This window comes from Ostrinia furnacalis, unplaced genomic scaffold (assembly GCF_004193835.3).
Source record: "Ostrinia furnacalis isolate ACB-3 unplaced genomic scaffold, ASM419383v2 OfSCF0971, whole genome shotgun sequence".
Taxonomy (NCBI): domain Eukaryota; kingdom Metazoa; phylum Arthropoda; class Insecta; order Lepidoptera; family Crambidae; genus Ostrinia; species Ostrinia furnacalis.
In genome coordinates, this window is record NW_021131210.1 from 73,876 (window position 1) to 93,903 (window position 20,028).

At 43.6% G+C, this 20,028-nt stretch overlaps 1 protein-coding gene and 1 long non-coding RNA gene across 3 annotated transcripts; one reads left to right on the plus strand and one right to left on the minus strand.

The window, feature by feature from the left end:
• The first annotated feature begins 1,843 nt into the window (after positions 1-1,843).
• Positions 1,844-2,723, plus strand: LOC114350765 (uncharacterized). Its single transcript, XR_003655735.1, has 2 exons — positions 1,844-2,011; positions 2,423-2,723. It is a non-coding gene; the product is annotated as an uncharacterized LOC114350765 (long non-coding RNA).
• Positions 2,724-3,275: 552 nt separating this feature from the next.
• NAT1 (N-acetyltransferase 1) lies at positions 3,276-19,796 on the minus strand. Of its 2 annotated transcripts, none has more exons than XM_028301679.1 (10): positions 19,690-19,796; positions 10,755-11,016; positions 10,406-10,681; positions 9,492-10,323; positions 9,006-9,109; positions 8,359-8,505; positions 7,982-8,125; positions 7,232-7,645; positions 6,183-6,554; positions 3,276-4,225 (listed from the first exon to the last, which is right to left on the minus strand). In XM_028301679.1, the coding sequence occupies exons 3-10, from the start codon at positions 10,529-10,531 to the stop codon at positions 4,163-4,165; spliced, it is 2,202 nt and encodes a 733-aa protein (XP_028157480.1). In that variant the 5' UTR covers positions 10,532-10,681; positions 10,755-11,016; positions 19,690-19,796; the 3' UTR covers positions 3,276-4,162. The 2 variants fall into 2 exon arrangements, with proteins under 2 accessions (XP_028157480.1, XP_028157481.1); XM_028301680.1 differs by lacking the exon at positions 19,690-19,796 and adding an exon at positions 19,410-19,492.
• Between the last annotated feature and the right edge of the window lie 232 nt (positions 19,797-20,028).

The window sequence follows — 20,028 nt, forward strand, 5'->3', positions numbered from 1 at the left end:
TGTCATTACTGTCATGCTATTTTTTTTTTTGTACTCTTGGGGACACTAGAATAGTGTTTATAAATCTTCTTGAACCGAAGAAGAAGATTAAAAAAAATATACAGGTTGTTTGGCGGAAGGTTAGAAAAACTTCGTGGGCATAATAGATAAGGTCATTTTAAGAATACAAGTTCGCCCATTTGACCCTAAATGAACTGCTTTTTTTTAATTGATATTTTTGTTTTCATTTAATTTTTCCAAAATTTCATCTAAAAACTGCTTCAATTTTTTTTTCTCGCATATTTTCAAGCGTTTTTTTATTTTATATTAATATCGAATATGTCTTTAGTCAAATAAAATAAATTTCAGATCCAGATAATTATTGGATAGCTAGTTATGAGCCGCCAAAGCTTGACAAAAGTACAAACCAGGATAAAAAACTCATTTATTTCTGTAAAATTTTGACCCCTTTTTTGTCGATAAAATAGGTCTAGTTTCATCTATTTTCATATGTACACTTTAACGTGACTCACACTGTATAATTCACTCTGGACTTTTTTACCCAAGACGTCCTATTATTAACCCTACCACTGCTTCAGGACAATAAATGGGCCAGTGCTGAGAAGAAGCAGCCCAAGAAACTCAGTCACTATTGTCAGCCTCTTTTTCAAAGGTTTACAGGCTTTAAAATGTACAAAGTTATAAATATTTATGCGAGCTAGGCAGTAACACATCCCTAACATTTTATCTTTTAAATAATTATCGACTTTCGACATCGATTCAACTTAGATTTCTATTTAAAAAAAAATCAAAGGTGATAATGGATTGCCAATGATCTTAAAAACATCTCTAGCTTCTCTTTTTTCCAATGATAAGTAATTAAATATTGAAATTCGTCAAAACTTTCAAGTAACAACTACCAATTTCTAAGCAAGCAGCGCCCTCCTGCAAATGAAATTCCAATATTTTCCAACGTGGCAAAAATCGGAACCAGCGATCTGGTATTGACGGTAGCGCCCTCTGTCTCATCTGTGGTGGCACCTCTGCTCTGTCAATGTCACAGTTAGTCGAGTGTGCAGAGCATAGAGAAAAGTAATACATAGGAAATAGAGAACCCTCTCTGTCAAATTTTTGAGCCTACTAATTGACAGCCTGGTGTTAAATTCCCTGTACTTAACCTACGTACGAAACGCTCACATACATACATAAAGTCCACGCACACATACACACAGTTCACGCACACATAGGCCCTCATAACCTTCAAAGAATTATTGTTTTTATGATGTACCTACAATGTAGAATTTTTTCAAATCCATTATTTTGAAAATATTTATCTTTATGGTGTACGTATTTTCAAAACAATGTATTTGGAAAAAATCTACATTGCACATGGAAATGCAAATAAGTAAATAAAAACTTTTGAATTTAATAATTTTACAGCAATACTACAGTCCACACTAAAAAGAGAGGTCGGCCCACAGAGAGCGAGATAGAGATAAGTAGGTATTTGACTCAAGTTTTTGTTCCAAGTCTGGCCTCCATTTTTATCTTTAGCTTCATGGATAAGTATTAATTTTTCTCTATGGTCAGGGTGAAGAAACTTCCATACAACGGTCATCGAAGTGAAACTTCCTTCCAAACAGCGACATCGGTGAATAAATTCAAATACTTTTTAACTACCCTAAAACGCTCTAGATGTCGCTGCTCCTGTTTCCTTCATATTTTCATTTTTTCTTAATTAAAATATATTTGAGAATATTGTTAATTACAATGTGAAAACTTTTTTTAAATGAAATTAATTTTATTTTAATTTAAAACTGAACATTGACATTTTTGTTATAATTTACATAATAGAGTAGTAGAAATNGCAGAAAGCATTTATCAATTTTTAACATTTGAACTAAACATTTGATCATGTTTCGTTTACCGTATGGCGAGAGAGTCGACCCTTTGGAAGAAAAGCGTCAAGCTCGGGAGAATACAATTAATAGTGTTATAACTTTCTGTGTGTTATGCGCTGCTATTAGAATCGGTGAGTTTATCATCCATCTCGGTAGTTAAACGATTCTACTGGTTATTTCCTTCCATTGTCTTAGTCACAGATAGGAGAGTATGTCCAAGAATATCAGAAATAGTAGCCCATCTCATGAAAAAATATTAGTAGGTTAATTTTTAATATTTCTTACTTAACCTCAACATTTTTCAGTAGTAATTTTTGGCACAAGTTTCTTACTTATTGCAAATTTTCACCAGAGGTTTGTATTTTTATTTTTATAAAAAAAAATACTTATTATGGTAGACTTGGATGTGCCTGGATTTTTTGAAGCACGCAGACTACAGTAACAGACTCGGCTGATAGTTTGCCCGAATAATAAACCAGTGTCAGCGCAATGGTCAGTGCCTTCTTTGAAATGAAGAATAACAGTCCAATTACTTGTTGCAGCTCCACTGATCCTGGAACAAGGCGGTTTTCAAGTGTAACTAGATATGAAGTCATTATAATTTTATTATAGTGTGTCGCTGTAAAATTGTGAACTCCCATCAGATTATGATTTGACATTAGTCAGATTATTATCTAACCTAACCCACTGTTTAGTTTACAATCTCATGCAATATATTATTAACTGATGGGAGTTCACGATTTCACAGTGCTTTAAACACATGTTACACACATAGGTTTATAGTAAATGTAGTAAATTTATTGTAGTTGAATTGTTGATTTTAAGATAAACAAAAAAAACAATGTGACACAAATAATGGATTTTATTGTTCTAAATAAAGAGACCTTTGCCTATGAAATTGCTGTATTTTTTTTTACTAATGTGACTGATATCAATCATGGTCATATTATGTTTCTCCTAATGAAATGACGTAACTTTTTTTTTAACTTTTTGGAGTCAATATTATGTCAGTTTTTTTAAACATAGTTTTTTTTGTAAGTACCTATTCATGAGTAAATTTCCCAGTAGTTAAATATCCTTCCTTACTTAGACATATTTTATTACACTGCTGCATTTGTATTTTTCCATTAAACCCTATAAATTATCTCGTATCATAAAATTGAAGACTTTATTGTATTGAAGTCTCAAACTTGGAGTTAACTGATTCATTGACTTCTATTTATTCATGTCAACTCGTAACTTTTAAATGTCACTAGTATCAATGACGTAGGGTCAAGTGACACTGTATCTTACAGACGACACGGACGCCTAATGTTGTATCAAAGGTTGGTAGGAACAGCAAGTTATATAACAGACAAAACACGCAAAAAATTAAAGTAATCGGTTTTTATTCAATTTTGTTTGTTCAATAAGTTTTATTTTTATTACCGCCAGTAAAATCAATGCATTAAACACTACCGTCAGCCGTCACGGTGCCTAAAGAACATTTTGAAAAATAATGAAAACCATTTCAGTAATAAATTACACTGAAGTTTATTTCTCATCGTGAATACAATACATATTGACCAATGTGGCTCTCAACCTGGCTTCACTTCACAACTTTACAACTCACTCAACATACATTTCTTATGCCCGAGGGAATTATTAGCTTTTTTTTTCGTTTTTTGTTTATCTAGTTATAAAATTCTAAAATTTGATAATACAATGAAATTTAAGCATTCTTACAGTTTATCACTAAGTCCATTTAGCATTGAAAATAAATGATCATGATATTATTAATAAAAATTGATTTAAGTTCTTCATACATATATATATATATATTTTACAATTTTAACTAAAACGCTCACTGCAGGAAGGGGGCAGATCGGGGTGCAATCATACGTCCAAACGAACACTATACATTGTATACATTTGTAAAAAGTATCAAAATCGAGTAAAAGGCCTACAAAAAATTATCTCGAGATACTAATATTCGTTTACGTAGTATAACCTAAAAATTGACCTATTTAACACTGGATTCGCCGGGCGCGGCGGGTCTAGCGTTAAAGGGTAACAAAGGTAGGTATTTTTAACTATTTGGCTTAATTATATTTATATGAGATGAGCGCGAAATAAAAGCGGTGCGGCCGGGGGGGCGGGCGGCCGGAGGGTGGTGCCGGCGTCTAGTCGGCGGCCGGAGGGCGGTGCCGGCGTCTAGTCGGCGGCCGGAGGGCGGTGCCGGCGTCTAGTCGGCGGCCGGAGGGCGGTGCCGGCGTCTAGTCCTCGGCGGCCGGAGGGCGGCTCTAGTCCTCGGCCTCCTCGTCCTCCGACTCCTGCTGCTGCAGCCACGTCAGCCACGTGTTCACCTGCAACACGCCGCACGTCACTACCAAGTACCACGCTACCACGCCGAGACTACACTGACTGCACACAGGGTGACCTGTGAATCTCGTGATGAGTGAACATCTGGGAACCTATATAAAGTCGTTCACCTGTTGCCTAACTTGTCACTATCCTATTTTAATATTATAAATGCGAAAGTTTGGATGTCTGGATGTTTGTGTTACTCTTTCACACAAAAACTACTGAACGGATTTTGATGAAACTTCACAGTATTATTGTTTATAAGTTAGATGAACATATAGGCTATACTTTAAGACGATCTGTGACAAACTAAATTTCACGCGGGTGAAGCTGCGGGCAAAAGCTAGTTATCTATACTTATAACAAATCTGTAGAGAGGTCAATTCTGTACATGAAATATATTTTCAAAATAACTATCAGGGGGTCATTCATTAGTGATCGATACTGATGCCAAAAATGCAATCAGTAAAATTTTTGTCTGTCTGTATGTTCCTTATAGAAACAAAAACTACTTGACGGATTTTAACGAAACTTGGTACAATATTCTTCATACTCCTGGGCAGGTTATGGTATACTTAGGAATTCCCACGGAACCGGGAATTAGCGGGAAAATCCTTTTGTATGAAAAATCTAAACCGCTTAAGTTAGACGCTTGAAATTTGGCATGCAGTTACCTTAGTAAACTTAAAGCTTAGTTACAACAGGATATTACAAAATTTCTACGGGAACGGGAGTTGGCGGGAAAAAACATTTGTATGAAAAAATCTAAATCGCGTAAGATAGATGAAGGGGGTAAAACGGGATCCACGCGTACGAAGTCGCGGGCGGCCGCTAGTAAATAAATAAAAATCTTTGTGAGGGATCATAGCACACGTCGTTTAAAATCGATTTAGACTGATTTACTTCGTACGCGCGAAACCCGTTTTACCCCCTTAGGGTGAAAATCGGGAAGAGCACATCTAAATCTACAGGGTGGAAACGATAAGTGATCTCACTCGATTATTTCTAAACTACACAAGATATCGAAAAACTTGTTATAGTTCCAAAATACTGGACTGTCCTGTCGATGACATTGACAGCGGGGCGCCACCGTCAATACCGAATCGCTGGTTCCGATTTTTGCCATGTTGGAAACCATATAGTTGAACGATGGTAGCGCCCCCCCGTCATTAAGTTTGGCGGGACAGTTCAGCGTGGGTCATCTATACTGATCCTGAAAGAGTTTCACGAGCTCTTTCTAACGGTATCAGTAATAGGTTACAGAATTAACTGGATCTATTCGAAAATTCAATGTTTTCAGCCTCCTCAGTTTTTAATATTAAGTGATTTTACTAAATGTATGGAAGCTGGAAACATTGTATTTTCGGATAGATCCAGTTTATTTTGTAACCTATCATTGGTACCGTTGAATAGAGCTCGTGAAGCTATTTCAGGATCAGTAACAAGTTTTTCGATATCTTACATAGTTTAGAAATAATCGAGTGAGATCATTTATCGTTTCCACCCTGTATATGAATACAAATTTGAACTCCCGGTAAACTTTATACCAAACGACTGGACCGTTCAGGCAAACGAGTCTCATCAGCGACAGGATCAAAGCGACACTCGGGTCTCGGACGCGTAACAAAAGAGATTTTCTCAAGCCCACTCACAAAACGAACGAATTCGAATTTCGAAAGAGAAGCCAGTACCTCTAGCATGAACAACTTTCGTCTTCGAATCGTTTGCGTATTCGATAAAATTCGATACTCAATCTTCAAATTAAACGTAACGTGACAATCTTGATTCTCAAAATAAGTTTCGTGCAACCACATCTCATACTAAGTTCACTTTACGACACGTTCACAAGGGCGCTGTTGTAGTTTTCTTACTAAATCTTTTGATGGCGATTCGAGTACGCAAACGATTTGAACTCGAAAGTTTTTCGTGCTAGCCGTACAGAGCCGGGCCCCCACGCACCTGGAACAGCGCCTCGCCCTTGCCGGGGTAGGCGTCGGTGACGTCCTCGCGCCAGCGCAGGAAGGCGTCCTCCTCGCACACCTCCAGGTTGTACAGGTACATGAACCAGCGCAGCAGCATGCCCTTGGGGTAGCGGTGGCGGTGCGCGTGCACCTGCACGGCGTACACGGCCGCCAGCTGCAGCTCGGGCCGCGTCAGCAGCGCCGTCAGCAGCGGCGCGTACTCCTCCACCAGCGCCTTCTCGCGCTCCAGCGCCGCCTTGTCCGCGCCCGCCGCCGCCGAGCCCGCCGCGCCCGTCACGTGGCCCGCCAGCAGCGCCACCAGCGTCGACACGAAGGCCGCGTTGCCGCGCACGCCCGGCTCCACGTTGCTCTGCGGGGATCGCGTGTTAGGAGTTCTGTGTCTCATTACTGTTCCGGGGCGCGGCGTAGTGTGAGTTTACGTCAAAATCGTTCGATGTCGACTGCGTAAAAGTGACATTATGTATGACGAATTGTACGGCGCCCCCAGAGGAAACTTAAAGAACTAAAATCTTCATATAATATATGAAGATTTTAGTTCTTTAATATTTTTTTTAACGCGCTCGCTAGCGACGTTTGATGTAAGCTCACACTGAGCCCTCCGTTTCATTTGACACGTTTCATATCTTAATTAAAAATATGTTTTTTTCTATCAACTGATAAAAGTAGATTATTGCTACATATTTTATGAGATGCACTTATTTTTTTAATCATAAAATACTTTTTATTTTCATTTAAGAAATATACAAAAAATCAATGATTATTCAAATATTTTTCAAAAATAGTTACGCATCGTCGTACGGAAGAAGTGTCACGGGAATCATCTCAGTTGAAAATGACTATATAGTCATTTCAAACGATCACATTTTGAAAAAAATTTACAACAGGTGACTGGCGTCCTCTTACGCATTTAGACAGTGATCAAGCAGAAGGTAGACAAATTTACAAAATTACTTAGCAGACGTATTTTGCTATAACGAACATTCACTCTTCCGAGTCCCGTCACCGTACCGCGTCGCGCTGGCGTACCTTGATCCAGCGGTAGAGCGCCTGCGGCGCGGGCTCGGCGGCCAGCTGGCGCTGCAGCTGCGCCTGCAGCCGGAGCTGCGGCACCAGCGCGCCCAGCCCGCGCGCCTCCAGCGCCTCCATGGCCGCCGCGCCCTCGGCCGCCACCGCGTACGAGCCCAGGTCGATCTTGGTGTCGTCCAGCAGCCGCCGCAGCCGCTCCTCGCCCAGCAGCGCGCGCAGCTCCTGCAGCGCGTCCAGCAGCAGCGGGTGGTGCGCGCCGCCCTCGCACCACGCGCCCAGCTCGCCCAGCGCCAGCACGCGCGCGCGCACCGCCGCCGCCAGCAGCGCCACCAACCGGCGCCGCGCGCCCGCCTCCTCCGCCGCCGCCGCCGCGCCGCAAGCCAGCGCGCGCAGCGCCTCCGTCACCGGCGCCCGCTGCGCACACACAAAGCGAGGTTACACGCGAGGATCCGGGAGTGCGCGGAAGCTCACGAACTCCCATCGTCACACGATTTATGGGGGAAACCCAAAAATCTTTATTTATTCAGTTTAGACCACATGTGGCACTTATGAACGTCAAAATATAGTAAATAATAAAAAAGAAAAGGTAGCCCTTATGGAGCACTTTTCGTGTCTCCTTATCTTTTGGACCCTATCAGCGCTCATCCCCGTCGAACGATTCACAAAAAGCATGTCATTCGCGATGGCAAGATCGGAGATTATTGTTAAATTTTTGTCAGAATACCGAGGAAACATGCAAAGGAGGGTCACCTTGACGGCGCGCACGACTTCGCAGGCGGCCCAGGCGCGCGCGCCCTCCGCCGCCGCCGCGCCCTCGCCCGCCTCCCCGCCCGCCGCCCCGCCCGGCGCCGCCAGCGCGTGCTCCAGCACCGACGTGATCACGCGCCGCAGCACCTGCGAGAAAAATCACTCCTTCGGTTAATTCACACTTCATTTTTTTTTAAATCCGATATGCTTAGAATGAGTTGAACGCGAAACCGCCGGAAACGATACCGTAACATCCGTTGGCACCTCTGAAATCGATCCTCAGTAATGAATATTCGTACGCGAGGACTCGAATCTCCCGACGGAAACTGGAACCGAGCGGGTGATGCACTGTCGACGTCCACCGCTCCTAGTGCACGCACCTTGTCGGGCAGCTGCAGCTCCTGCAGGCGGCGCAGCGGCGCGCAGCCGGCGTCGTCGTCGGGCGGCGCGCGCGGGTCGCCGCACTCCGCCGCCAGCGCCTCCGTCACCTCCAGCGCCAGCCGGCACGCCTCCTCCTTGTTCACGCCCTGTGTGCACATCGCGACAAGACCGCCGTTTTAATTAATGGTTCTGACGGAGGCGAGTGGACTNAACGCCGTTTTAATTCATGGTTCTGACGGAGGCGAGTGGACTACGCTCGTTGGAGTACACGCAAATTTGTCAACTCCCCAATTCTCGATCAATTCAAGTGACAATTGAAAAAAAAACCCAACTGCGTCAAATGAACTAAAAAGATAAAAACAAGACAACTCAGCCTTATAGTCTTTTTCACCTAAGATGATCGGTATGACACTTCAAGGTGGTGAAAAATTTTTTTAAGAAATTATGGCCCCCCAAAGTCCGCCATTTTGATTTTTGTCAAAAATATAGCCAGTGTCACTCTCACGATTAAGACAAATCTAACGACACCTCTCACGCCAAAATCGGTCAAACCGTTTAGGCTGTAGGCTGTACCAAACAAATATACATACATACACTCGAAAAACATAACCCACCTTCTGGCGCAGTCGGGTGATAAAGATTTTACCTTGTCTTTTTTAGGTTTATCCTTTTTGTCTGGAGCGGGTTTGATAGTGATAGTCGGCTCCTTTATGATGGGCGGCGCGCTCGCGAACGCCGGCGTCAGCATATCTACAAACAAAACGGAACCGCTCAGTGATACACGCTATTGTCAAATAAAAATAAATAACGCAGCAAACCCCACGGGACAGGACGCACCGCGATTTCTGACACGGGAGAAGACAGTTCTTTACTCAAGATTATTAGTCAAGTTATTTGGTAGTTTTGCCTGGAATGTTTTTCGGGGGTTTTGAAAATTGGTATTTATATAGATTTCGATGTGCTCTTTACGAATTTTTTTTTTTTGAGGCGATCTTAAGCCTAAACTATTGATTTCTAAAAAAAATTGTCAGAACGTCAAATATAGGAAATTTCCTTAAGTTTATTTTTGTATAAATGTTTTTATCAGAATATGAATAGGGAAGAAGATAGTATACAGAATGCCGGCACTCACTGGGCTGCACGGGCGGCAGCGCGGGCGGGCGCGACAGGCGGTTGGCGGTGAACATGAGCGAGTTGGCCGCCGGCCGCATCTGCACGTCGCTCAGCGCCGCCGCGCCCACGGCGTACACGCGCGCCTTGCCCGCGCGCCCGCCCGCCTCCTTGGGCGCCGCCTGCTTGTAGGGCTGCTGGCGCGGGTAGTAGTTGGGCGCCGAGCGCTGGCGGAAGGCGTCGCGCGCGAAGCCGTTGCCGAACAGCTTGTCGGCCGGCGGCACCAGCGCCGCGGCCGGCTGCAGGCTCAGGCCCGCCAGCACGTCGTCCAGCGGGCGCGCGCGCAGCCCGCCGCGGAACAGCGAGTCGCGCTCGCGCTCGCGCTCCCGGTCGCGCTCGCGCTCGCGCCGCGGCGGCTCGTCGTCGCCGCGCAGCTGGTGGATGGGCACGGGCCCCTCGGCGCTGACGGCGGCGCGCGGCACCCAGCCGCCGCGGCGCAGCTCCACGGTGTCGCGCAGCATGAAGCGGATGCGCGGCGCCAGCTCGCGCGACGCGGACAGCGTCTCGATGCGCGCGAAGTACTGCTCCATGAGGCCGCGGCCGCGCTCCGAGTCCAGCACGCGGCCGCACGTGCGCACCAGCTGCGCCAGGCACTCCAGGTCCTCGTGGTGGTCGGCGGCCGCGCGCCGCGCCAGCAGGTTCTGGATGCATCGGTGCAGGATCGACTCCGCCAGGATCTCCAGCTTGCCGAGCTCGCCGATGAACTTAATGTTGCCCAGCATCTTGCACTTGGCGAGATGCCGCTTCTCCTCCTCTTCCGGGCTCAGGGCCTTGTCCTCGAACGCGGCGAAGGCCTGCGGGACAGAGGTGCGTGAGCGTCAGGTCGGGGCGCGCGCCGCGGGGAGGGCGGGGAGGGCACCTGGGAGGGGAGCGTACCTGAGCGCGGTTCTCGAACTCGGTGCGGCACTTGTTGAGCAGCAGCAGCTTGAAGGTGCAGGGCTGGCCGGGCGGCTCGAAGTTGGGCGCCTCCTCGCTCAGCCGCTTGCACAGCTGCGCGTACATGGACGAGTACTTGGGCTCGTCCAGCGCCTTCTCGAAGATGAGAAGGATGACGCCCTTGAGCACCTTGTCCGAGTCGAGTTCGAGCCCGAGCAAGTCATCGCTCAGCTTTTGGAACTTCTCGGGTGTGAGCTTGTTGAGGATACCGCGAACCTGGAAACGGAAACCGGCATTAGCCGACGACGTCTGCGAGAAACGTTCGGTCGGGCTCGTCCGTCGCACGCACCTTCCGGAATATGATGTCGTGCTTGGCATCTCCGTCGAGCACATCGTGGTGTCGCAGCGAGGAGGGCGGGACCCAGCGTCGCCTCGGCGGGGGGACGGGCGCCCGCCCCGAGGCGCTGCGCGCGGGCCCCGGCTGCCGCGCGCTGTCCGTCTTGCCGCCGGTGTGCCCACTGGCCGCCACCCGCGCCGAGCCTCGCCGCCCCGCGCTCGCGCTGTTGCCGCTGCGCGCGATTGTTCCGCACGCGGTCGCCCCGCCGACGGCTCTGAGGAACGAATATTTGTTCATTTTAATTCGATTGTATGTTTCAAGTCACACAAAACTTATCTTAAAAAAAAAGGACTTAAAAAAGAGATGAAATAAAATATGTTAAACATTTCTTAACCTTGGCACTTGGCTTGGCAGGGTGGCAGTTCATTGAACCTATATTTTACTGACCAAAACCCGCAAATTGAGAACCTCTTATTCTTTTGAAGTCGGTTAGCTAACAGAACAATAATGTTATGTCAACGTAAGATTGTGAGCTAACTAGGAGAAGATTACATGGTTAGAAAATGATGGAGTCACAATTTACGGTGACCTAAGACGAATAGACCGGTGCTTCCTAGGAGCACAAGCAACATCTGTTGCTTAAAAGGAAGCTCCAACAACTTGTAACTGAACTAGGCTAAGTTAAAGAAATAAACGAATTTGAATACTATTAGTTTCTGTGAACTGAAATCGTATTTTGTACGAAAATGATTTGTAAGAGTAAATAGTAAAAGACTCTTAACAAGCAACTTCTGTACAACCAGGAACCATAGTTTGACCGCCAATAAAAACTCAACCAGTGAAGGGCAAGTCTGTGTCCCGGGGAGGAAGTTAAACTGTCACCCGCAACGAAATTAAAGAATATAGCAGGAGTTCTAAGTTAAGGATTGACTTCCCTCCAGTGCAAAGCGGAAGATGACTAAAAAGTAGTAACCATTGAGTAAATATAATGATTATACCATGGATAGTAAGCATTAAATCACGTAAACTGTTCGCAAAGTGTTTTAAACAATTTACGGCAACTCTTCCTTGTCACGACAAGATCGGTATAATTCAGAAACAAATGTTGTTGTATTGAATTAAGTATTATATTATGTTAATGTTTCCAAGGATTACAAGTAAACAGTAGAAGGTTTGTCATAGATTGGTTTGGGTTTGTTTTATTTAAAAGATAGATGGTATATCGCAGCGTCGGGCGGCGGCGGGCAGGTGATCCTGACGGTCGTCGCCCGCGCCGGCCGTAGACCCGGCCCGCCCCGCCCCGCGACCCGCGGCCGATCCGTAACGTGTCCTCGCTCGATCACCTCTCGATGAATCGATACGCTACTCGAACATCACATCTGGAGCCGACTCCAAAAATAGAGCGGCATCTGCAGCCGTCACGTTTCAAACGCGCACGCGAACATAGTCCGTTTCGAGAGGCGAAGCGTAGGATGACGGATGACGACATGATTGAAGCGTCGCGTCGTGTGGTGTTGCGGCGACGTGGCGGTCGATAGCGTCGCGGCGCGAGGTCGGCGGCCGCCGGGACCTTGGGCCGGCGCAAGGTCGCCGCGGCGGCAGCGCTCTCATTAGCTAATTAGCAGCGAGATCGCGCGCCTACGCCGGCCATAGAAGTGTGCATAGAAATGCATCTATGCGAAATCGATTATCGCGTGCCCAATATTATGATCCGAGGAAAGTTGATAAATTGCTTAGTAACCGGCTCAAGCATTGTTTGATTCACTAAATAGGTAGTAGGTAGCTAAGCAATTAAGAGCTATTTCACGTTATAAGCATACGACAAGATACGACCTATTATAAGCGCCTAATTTATGACGCGGAAACTTTATGGAACCGTTTAAAATTGTAAAAGCAAAAAAATTACAAAAACAAAACATAACTTACTTATTATTATGTAATAATTTAATAACGGGAATAAGTCAGGCTATTGATAACATGTTACGTAGTGCTAGTGCTTCTTAATTACATTATAGAATAACAATAAATGGATAGATAACCTAGCTAAGTTTAAAACTAATGCGACCTCTAAGCGCCAAAATGATAAATAGGTAATAATATGATAATATCGCATCAATGGCGGATTTACAGGTGTGTTTTGTAGGACTGCTCGAGCTCGCTCGCATCATGATGATGCGATGGGTTTATTGACTCCGGCCGAGTCAGTGACCGCGCGGCGCGTCATCCCCTAGGAGTCCCGTGCCCTCGGAGCGCGCGAGGGCTCGTCGGCCCAGCCCGGTCGACGACCCCGCCCGCCCTCGCCGCCCTTCTGCTTGTCCTACGTGATTTTTCGTTAATCGTCCCGACCGCATCCAGATCGCGACCGCTTGACGTCAGACACATAATCTATCTATGTACATAATTACATGTTTACTTTGTATTTCTTTATCGTAAGATTATTTTTCTCTCTCTTTATTTACCTTGAATACTTCAGCAAGTGGTCCAGGTATGGCAATATTTTAACGTGCCTACGATGGTTTTGAGGTCGTAAAACTTCTCTTCAACTCCATGTTTCAGTGACTATGACCTACCCTAATTCTTATCAGTAGCGATAGGGCATTGGATTCCATTTCAATAGGTTTGAGTGAAATTCCATCGTTTTAAAGATTCCTGAAGGGAATCCAAGATGCAATGTACTGCTTCGTTTTATTTCACTTCAATGATACAATAATATCGTGTAGGGAAAAAATTAAGCAAAATAGACGATGCAATGTCCGAGGAATTGAAAGGGTAGATGACTTTCAAATGGTTATATAACCAGTCCTACTCTGACTTCTCATTGCTCAGCTCAACTACAAACTTCTCAACCCGTTCTTAGGTTACTTATCATTTAACTCGAGAGCACGTTACATCGGCGCTTCACGCGTAAAGCGCCGTCGGTTGCGTGAAAGAGACTTGAGCGAATTCACAAGCGCGAAAAACCATTAGAGCGAAATGCGAATGGACCTTTGCGCATAAAGACAACAATAAGCAAGAGATATGTGCGTCGGGCCCACTTAGAGATGTGCCGCTGAGAAAGTTCTCGTTCCCGGCAATATTCCCAGTGAGAATATTCTCGAGAACCGAGAACGCTCCCGAGAATATTCTCAGTGTTCTCGATAGCATACATTTAGTTTTAATTTTAATATTGTTGTTTATATGTGATATTATTTGTAATGTTTCGAAACTGGGCGTTAAGACTAGTCATTATAAACAATGCATGACACGTGTGAGTGAGATATTGCTGTCTTGCTCACTCTTTTCGTGGCGAACGCGTACCGCGGGTTTAGGACTCGGCTACGGTATTTGAACATCAGTGTGCCTCTGAGTTTTAAGGCCCTTGCCACCCCAGCGGATTGCAATCGGATTCAAAGCGGATTTAAAGTGGATTCAAAGCGGATTTAAAGCGGAGCGGCAACCCAACGGAGACGCCGCGTAAAAATATCGTGAAGCTTCCCGAAGGCTGCCCAGCTGAGCTGGATTCGATGATTGATCTTTTTTCGAAGTTGAACCTACGTAACTGGACTGTTTGTCCCAGGTATACATTATTGTCAACAACTTTGAGTGTAGAGTCTCCAGCTTTTAGAGGAGTGGGTGCAACACGGTCTTTAGACATGATTTTTAAATCTTGTCCATGTTCATTTTGAGACCCACTCGTTGAGAGACTCTATTGAGGCCATCGAGCATTGTGCCTAAATCGTCCACGATCTCGGCCATGACTACGATATCGTCTGTTATCTGGGTGATGTGCTCGCCGTTGAGATTTTTGCTGAATCCGCTCTAGCCCAGAAGCTTAAAAACATCTTCAAGGGCGATGGTGATGACGTCTCCCTGTCTCACTGCAACGCGCTGCAACTGGATAGGTTTCGGGTCCTGATCTTGAAACAGACTGTCACTGTGGCGTATTTGTACAAGACTTTCAACACTTTAATGTATCGATAGTCAATTTGGCACAGTTGGAGAGACTGCAGCACTGCCCATGTCTCAATCGAATCGAAGGCTTTCTCATAGTTCACAAATACAAAGTGGCTGATTATACTCCTTGATCTTCCGTATAATCTGCCGTAGCGTATATTATTATGGTCTATGGTACTAAAGCCTTTTCGGAAACCGGCTTGTTCGGGGGGCTGAAAGTCGTCGAGCCTGCTAGCGTGACAATTCGTAATGACTATCGAAAACAGCTTGTAGATATGGCTCAGAAGCGAAATGGGTCTATAATTCTTCAACAAGGTCTTGTCGCCTTCTTTGAAGATGAGTATCACCATACCTCTTTGCCATGCCGTAGGTGTTATTCCCTTGAGGATGACGGAATCGAGCAGCTTCTGAAAAGCCTTTAGTACCGGCGTTCCGCCTGCTTTCAGAAGCTGATTACGGTGCCTTGTTGTTTTCCAGCTGTTTGAGAACCATTCTAATCTGGTATAGACTAATGTCCGGAATATATTCGATAGGTGTGGGATCAATCTAGCTAGCACGTATTTTCTATAAAAATGTGTAAAATGATCCGTCAGACAAGCTATCCACAACTTATCCAGAAATGGCGAAACAGGCCCTTACTAAGCGATTGTGAAATATCCCCTTAATGTCAAATAAGAATAATTTAAAAAACTAAAAACACGCTTTTAATTACTAACAGCACCAAAAGGCCAAAAATCATTAGGACCATGGACATCATCTAGCATTAAAGTGCTCAAAAAGACAAATTCAACGAACCCAACTCGATGAGTTTCCGCAGTTTCGTTTAGGAGTTCCTATGGCCATCTCCTGACTCCATCATTAGGACCCTGGACATTATCTAGCACTTAAAGATCTCGAAAATACAAATCCAATGAACCCAAACTCGATGGATTCCGCCGTTTCGTTTAGGAATTCCTTTGGCCACCTTCCAGTCCCTTCATCAGACCAGCTGGTACCACAATATTGTATTGTCATCTAATATACATATAATTGCCAAGTTTCATGATGATACAAGACTTAGAAGTGCGTGTAATTCAGATTCTAAGATTCAATTACATAGTTAGTTACATACACGACGACCTAATAAAAACGTGTTAAAAACGAAAAAATGGACAGTTACAATATTTAATTACGTGTTAAAAGAAATTTCTGTCATCTTACATATCATTAAAACGCTATTTCACGACGAAAAAAATAAAATATAATAAACGTGCAGTTGCCGAGAATATTGCCGAGAAAGTTCCCGAGAATATTCTCGGGAACACTGGGAATATAGCCTTTCACTGCAAATAGAGTGTATTGTTTAATATACACTTATCTGTCGACTTAATTTAATGCTATTTTACTTATGAAAGTTTGTTTATTTCCATTTGAAAAACATGATTCTCAACCTTTCTCACTTAGGAGAACGCTCCCGGGAGCGCTCCCGAGAATATTCTCAGTAGGGAGAGCGTTCTCGGGAACGGCACATCAATAGGCCCACTAGAGTGAGCCTGCCGTAGGCTGGACTTTGGTCCAACACCGCGGTGGGCAACCCTCTAATTGGGTTCGCCACTGATCGGGCGCCTTATGCGCTCGATACGGCCCGATCGCGAACGTCGGTCTGCGACCGACGCGGACGAGCCTGGGCTTCGCTACGCGAAGCCCACACTCGGCCTCGTCGGCACGCGCACCGACGATCGTCAAACGGCTAGAGTACCTTATGTACTCGCCACTCTGCCCGGTGAAGCTGTAAAAGCTCCTCAAGCTACCAGCGCGCGTCCCTTCAAAAAAAAAAAAAAAAAGATATGTGCGAACGAAATTTTTGGGTTTAATGATTTTCATTACTTTCATCAGCTCATCGCCCATATAACATGAAAATTCTTAAAAGCACTACGTCGGTAACAAAGCTTGACTAAACTGAAAATTGAACAGATTTATCAGATGGATCAACTACAAATAGCGGCATAGGTAATAATAACTAAATTGACTTACATGAATGAAACTTACTTGTTTTAGGCATGTATCTTAGAAAGTCATAAATTAACTATGAAGTCAGAATTGGACGCGCAATGAGTTGGCCTGGCCATTCTTTTTAATTTTGCGTCGGTATTCGTCCGTCACACTCACAGGAATGTATATTCCGCGCCAGCAACCGCGACGGCCTACTCTCGCCGATAAAGCAAGTATCTTTATTTATGCCAAAAAACGTATATTCCAAGTTTACTTTGGAGTTTGTGGAATTTATAGGTAAAATGACCTACAAATTACAGAAATTCATCTTGGTGACGGGTATTTCATGCACTGCATTTGCGCACGTCTAATTACTAATTCCTAAGCTCGCGTGCCCTAGTTCTGCGGAGCAACCTTGTCCCGTCTACAGATATCGACGTTAGTACCCATTTCATTTTGCATCTATTCAGCCTTTTGGGCTGTCGATCGACTCAAAATTAAGCGACGATATTTAAAAGCCTCAGTGTTAAGTCATCATCATCATTTCAGCCATGGGACGTCCAATGTTGAACATATGCCTCCCACAATGATTAAAATAGTAAGACACGGGTCTTAACGCGACGTTAATTAATGAGTTACATTATGTACTTCACGACTTGACGTTTCGGCTGCGATGCTGCAATGATGGTTGAAATGGAACGCGAAAGTTTAAAAACTCCCCCAATGATATCTACAATGGCCGGTTGGTGGCGGCTTGCATCTAGCGCCTTGCCGTTACCTTTATGAGGTCGTAGGTACACCACGTCTCAACGGTGGACTCATAAATTAAAAGCAAAAGTTGTTGTTTATACAATCGCAGGTTTTGATTGAATTTGAACCAGATGTAGATTTACGCAGTCTGGCCTAAAATACTAAAGTGACAGGACGCGACGAAATATGGGGAAAACTGATGGATGATGCTGTGAGACCTATGTGAAATAAAGGCATCTGCGTGCGCTAGGACGAAGGAGGAGCACGGCGCGGGCCATAATCGCTTGGCAATCAAAGCGCAATAGACAAAAGGGTCGGAGGGGCACGGTGCGGCGCGACCCACTTGCTGCGCTCGATGGGCGCGCGGGCTGCTCCGCTACCATTGACCTAGATCGCGTCCCGCGCCCGCGCACCGCCCCTTTATGCACAAAAAGTGCCGCGAGATGGCCCCGGCCTGACCCAGAACCGCCTACCTGACCTACTAAATCCGCTGCCGATGTGACGCGCCCGACCTCCGCGGCTAATCGCAATGAGCGGATAGCCGACGTAATGTCGTTTAACAAAATCATCAAATGGAATGAAATTGTCATCATTAGCAATTTAACTTTTTCAAATAAATTTGCAAAATCATGCTAAAAAGTAATGAATAACATTTTTTTACATTACCTAAAAATAAAACAGCTGTAGTCTGTCTGTAATACTATGCTAGTATAGGGAGTGATACTGAAGCAGGATAGGATTGGTAGGGTCAAGTTCTAATTGAATATTGTGTAAAATTATGCCACAGTTGTAAAGTTGTAAACATTGGCAAATGCTTTTTATTTGCTTGAATATTCAGTCACCTGTGGAATCAGGAATGGCCTAACACATAAAAATCTGTCAAATGAGGATGAGGTAACTTTTTAAATCTGCAATTGATTAGGCCATACTATAAACACTGCGATCAATTCAATCAAAGTGGGTATCAAATAATTATTTCATACAGTTGTTTATTCTATATTCTGACTTTGATAGATATTTCTGGAAGCAGGTTAGCAAATAAGATGCTAGAATTAAAGGGTAGCACACTGGATACAACTATCAGGAAGCTAAAGTGATTAGTATTGTATTGAATTTTGCATACAGCAGAGAAAATCTAATTTATACAGAATGCTTTCCACATAAAATCAATAATATTAGTGAAGTGACAAACAATGCCAAAAAAGATGCAACTTGGACGCTCAAAGGTCTTAGTTAAAAACATGAGTGTTTGAAACTAAAATACCCTTTTTTAACAGAATACGTAATTGTAAATCAAATCAAATTTATTTATGATTCTATAATTTCTTTTCTATAATTCTACATCAATTTGCCTAGAATTAGTTAACATTATGAAATTATTAATAAAAAACTTTAAATATATGGATGATTGTGAGCTTTTAACAATGCTTGAGATGATTATTTATAATGGGAATTAAAATATGTCTAGTCAGAAATAGCTTGCTCCTTGATATTTATTTTAACCAGGCAGCACAATTGTCATTATAAGCATCAATAACACTAAAATAAATAAGTTGAATAAACTTTGCTGTGTGAGCTAATAATGTGAAATGTATGGATGTTAAGTTTTCTTTAACAAATTAATATCTGTGTAGTAGCAATAACAAGTAGCTAGGGTATAACAACAACAATTGAGATAACATCTAAAGACTGCTCAATAAAACTATGTTATCAAAAACTTGCTAAAAATAATAATTCAAAGGACAGATAACAAGTCTTTGTTACATTTTTATGAATTGTTATGAAAAAAATAATATGTACCACTTTCATTTCATAATGATTGAAAAAGGTAAAATGTAATGCTGTATACAGCAAATCGATGCTTTGTTAGATAAAAATAAAATATCATCACCAACATAAAGACAAGGAAGAATTGTTACCAATCACGGGGAGCCTTCGCTAGTAACGCAACTCACTAATAAGTATCACTTCCTGCCCACACGCTAGGTTAGAAATGTTAGAATGCACTCATACCTGCTTTTCCACCACTTCTTTATCCAACTAACGCTCTTGAAGATACCAACGTACAGTAATGCCTTACGAAATACACAAGACGTAGCAATTTTCTGGAATTATAACGTGGAGCTTGATTATAATGGCTCACAAAGGTGACGCATCGACACGATCCGATCAAAAAATTTTGAGCGGATTCAGCTGCTTTTCGCAACCTTTTTTTATGTTGTACACTCACATAATGGTAGTTTATTCTGTATATCACTAAATACACTGAAATAAATGAAATTCACAAACTTACGAGGCGATGAAAGTCAATTTGTAGAAGGCACACGCACCGCAACGCGACAAGCGAATACCTTCGCACGCACACTACTGACGAATTTCACACACTGAAAATATGACAGTTGCCATTTACGTAACATCCGGATCAACACATTATCATCTTGTTAAAGATGTTGAGTTATTTAGATTTATTTAGAAAACAGTACTAAAAAAAATTAACGGAACATTTTACACATATTTATGCCCAACTTGCATTAATACAATAAATGTTTAAATAGAAATTTTGAACAAACAGTATTTGTAATGATTTATAATTTTTAATTTGTTTACAGCAAAAGAAACTTGATTTATACAG

Coding starts and splice junctions, on each gene's coding strand:
- NAT1 (XM_028301679.1), bottom strand. CDS start 10,531: ATGTACGCGCAGCTGTGCAAGCGGCTGAGCGAGGAGGCGCCCAACTTC. Junction 10,324..10,405: donor AGTTCGAGAACCGCGCTCAG/GTACGCTCCCCT, acceptor TCTGTCCCGCAG/GCCTTCGCCGCGTTCGAGGA. Junction 7,646..7,981: donor AAGTCGTGCGCGCCGTCAAG/GTGACCCTCCTT, acceptor GTGTGTGCGCAG/CGGGCGCCGGTGACGGAGGC.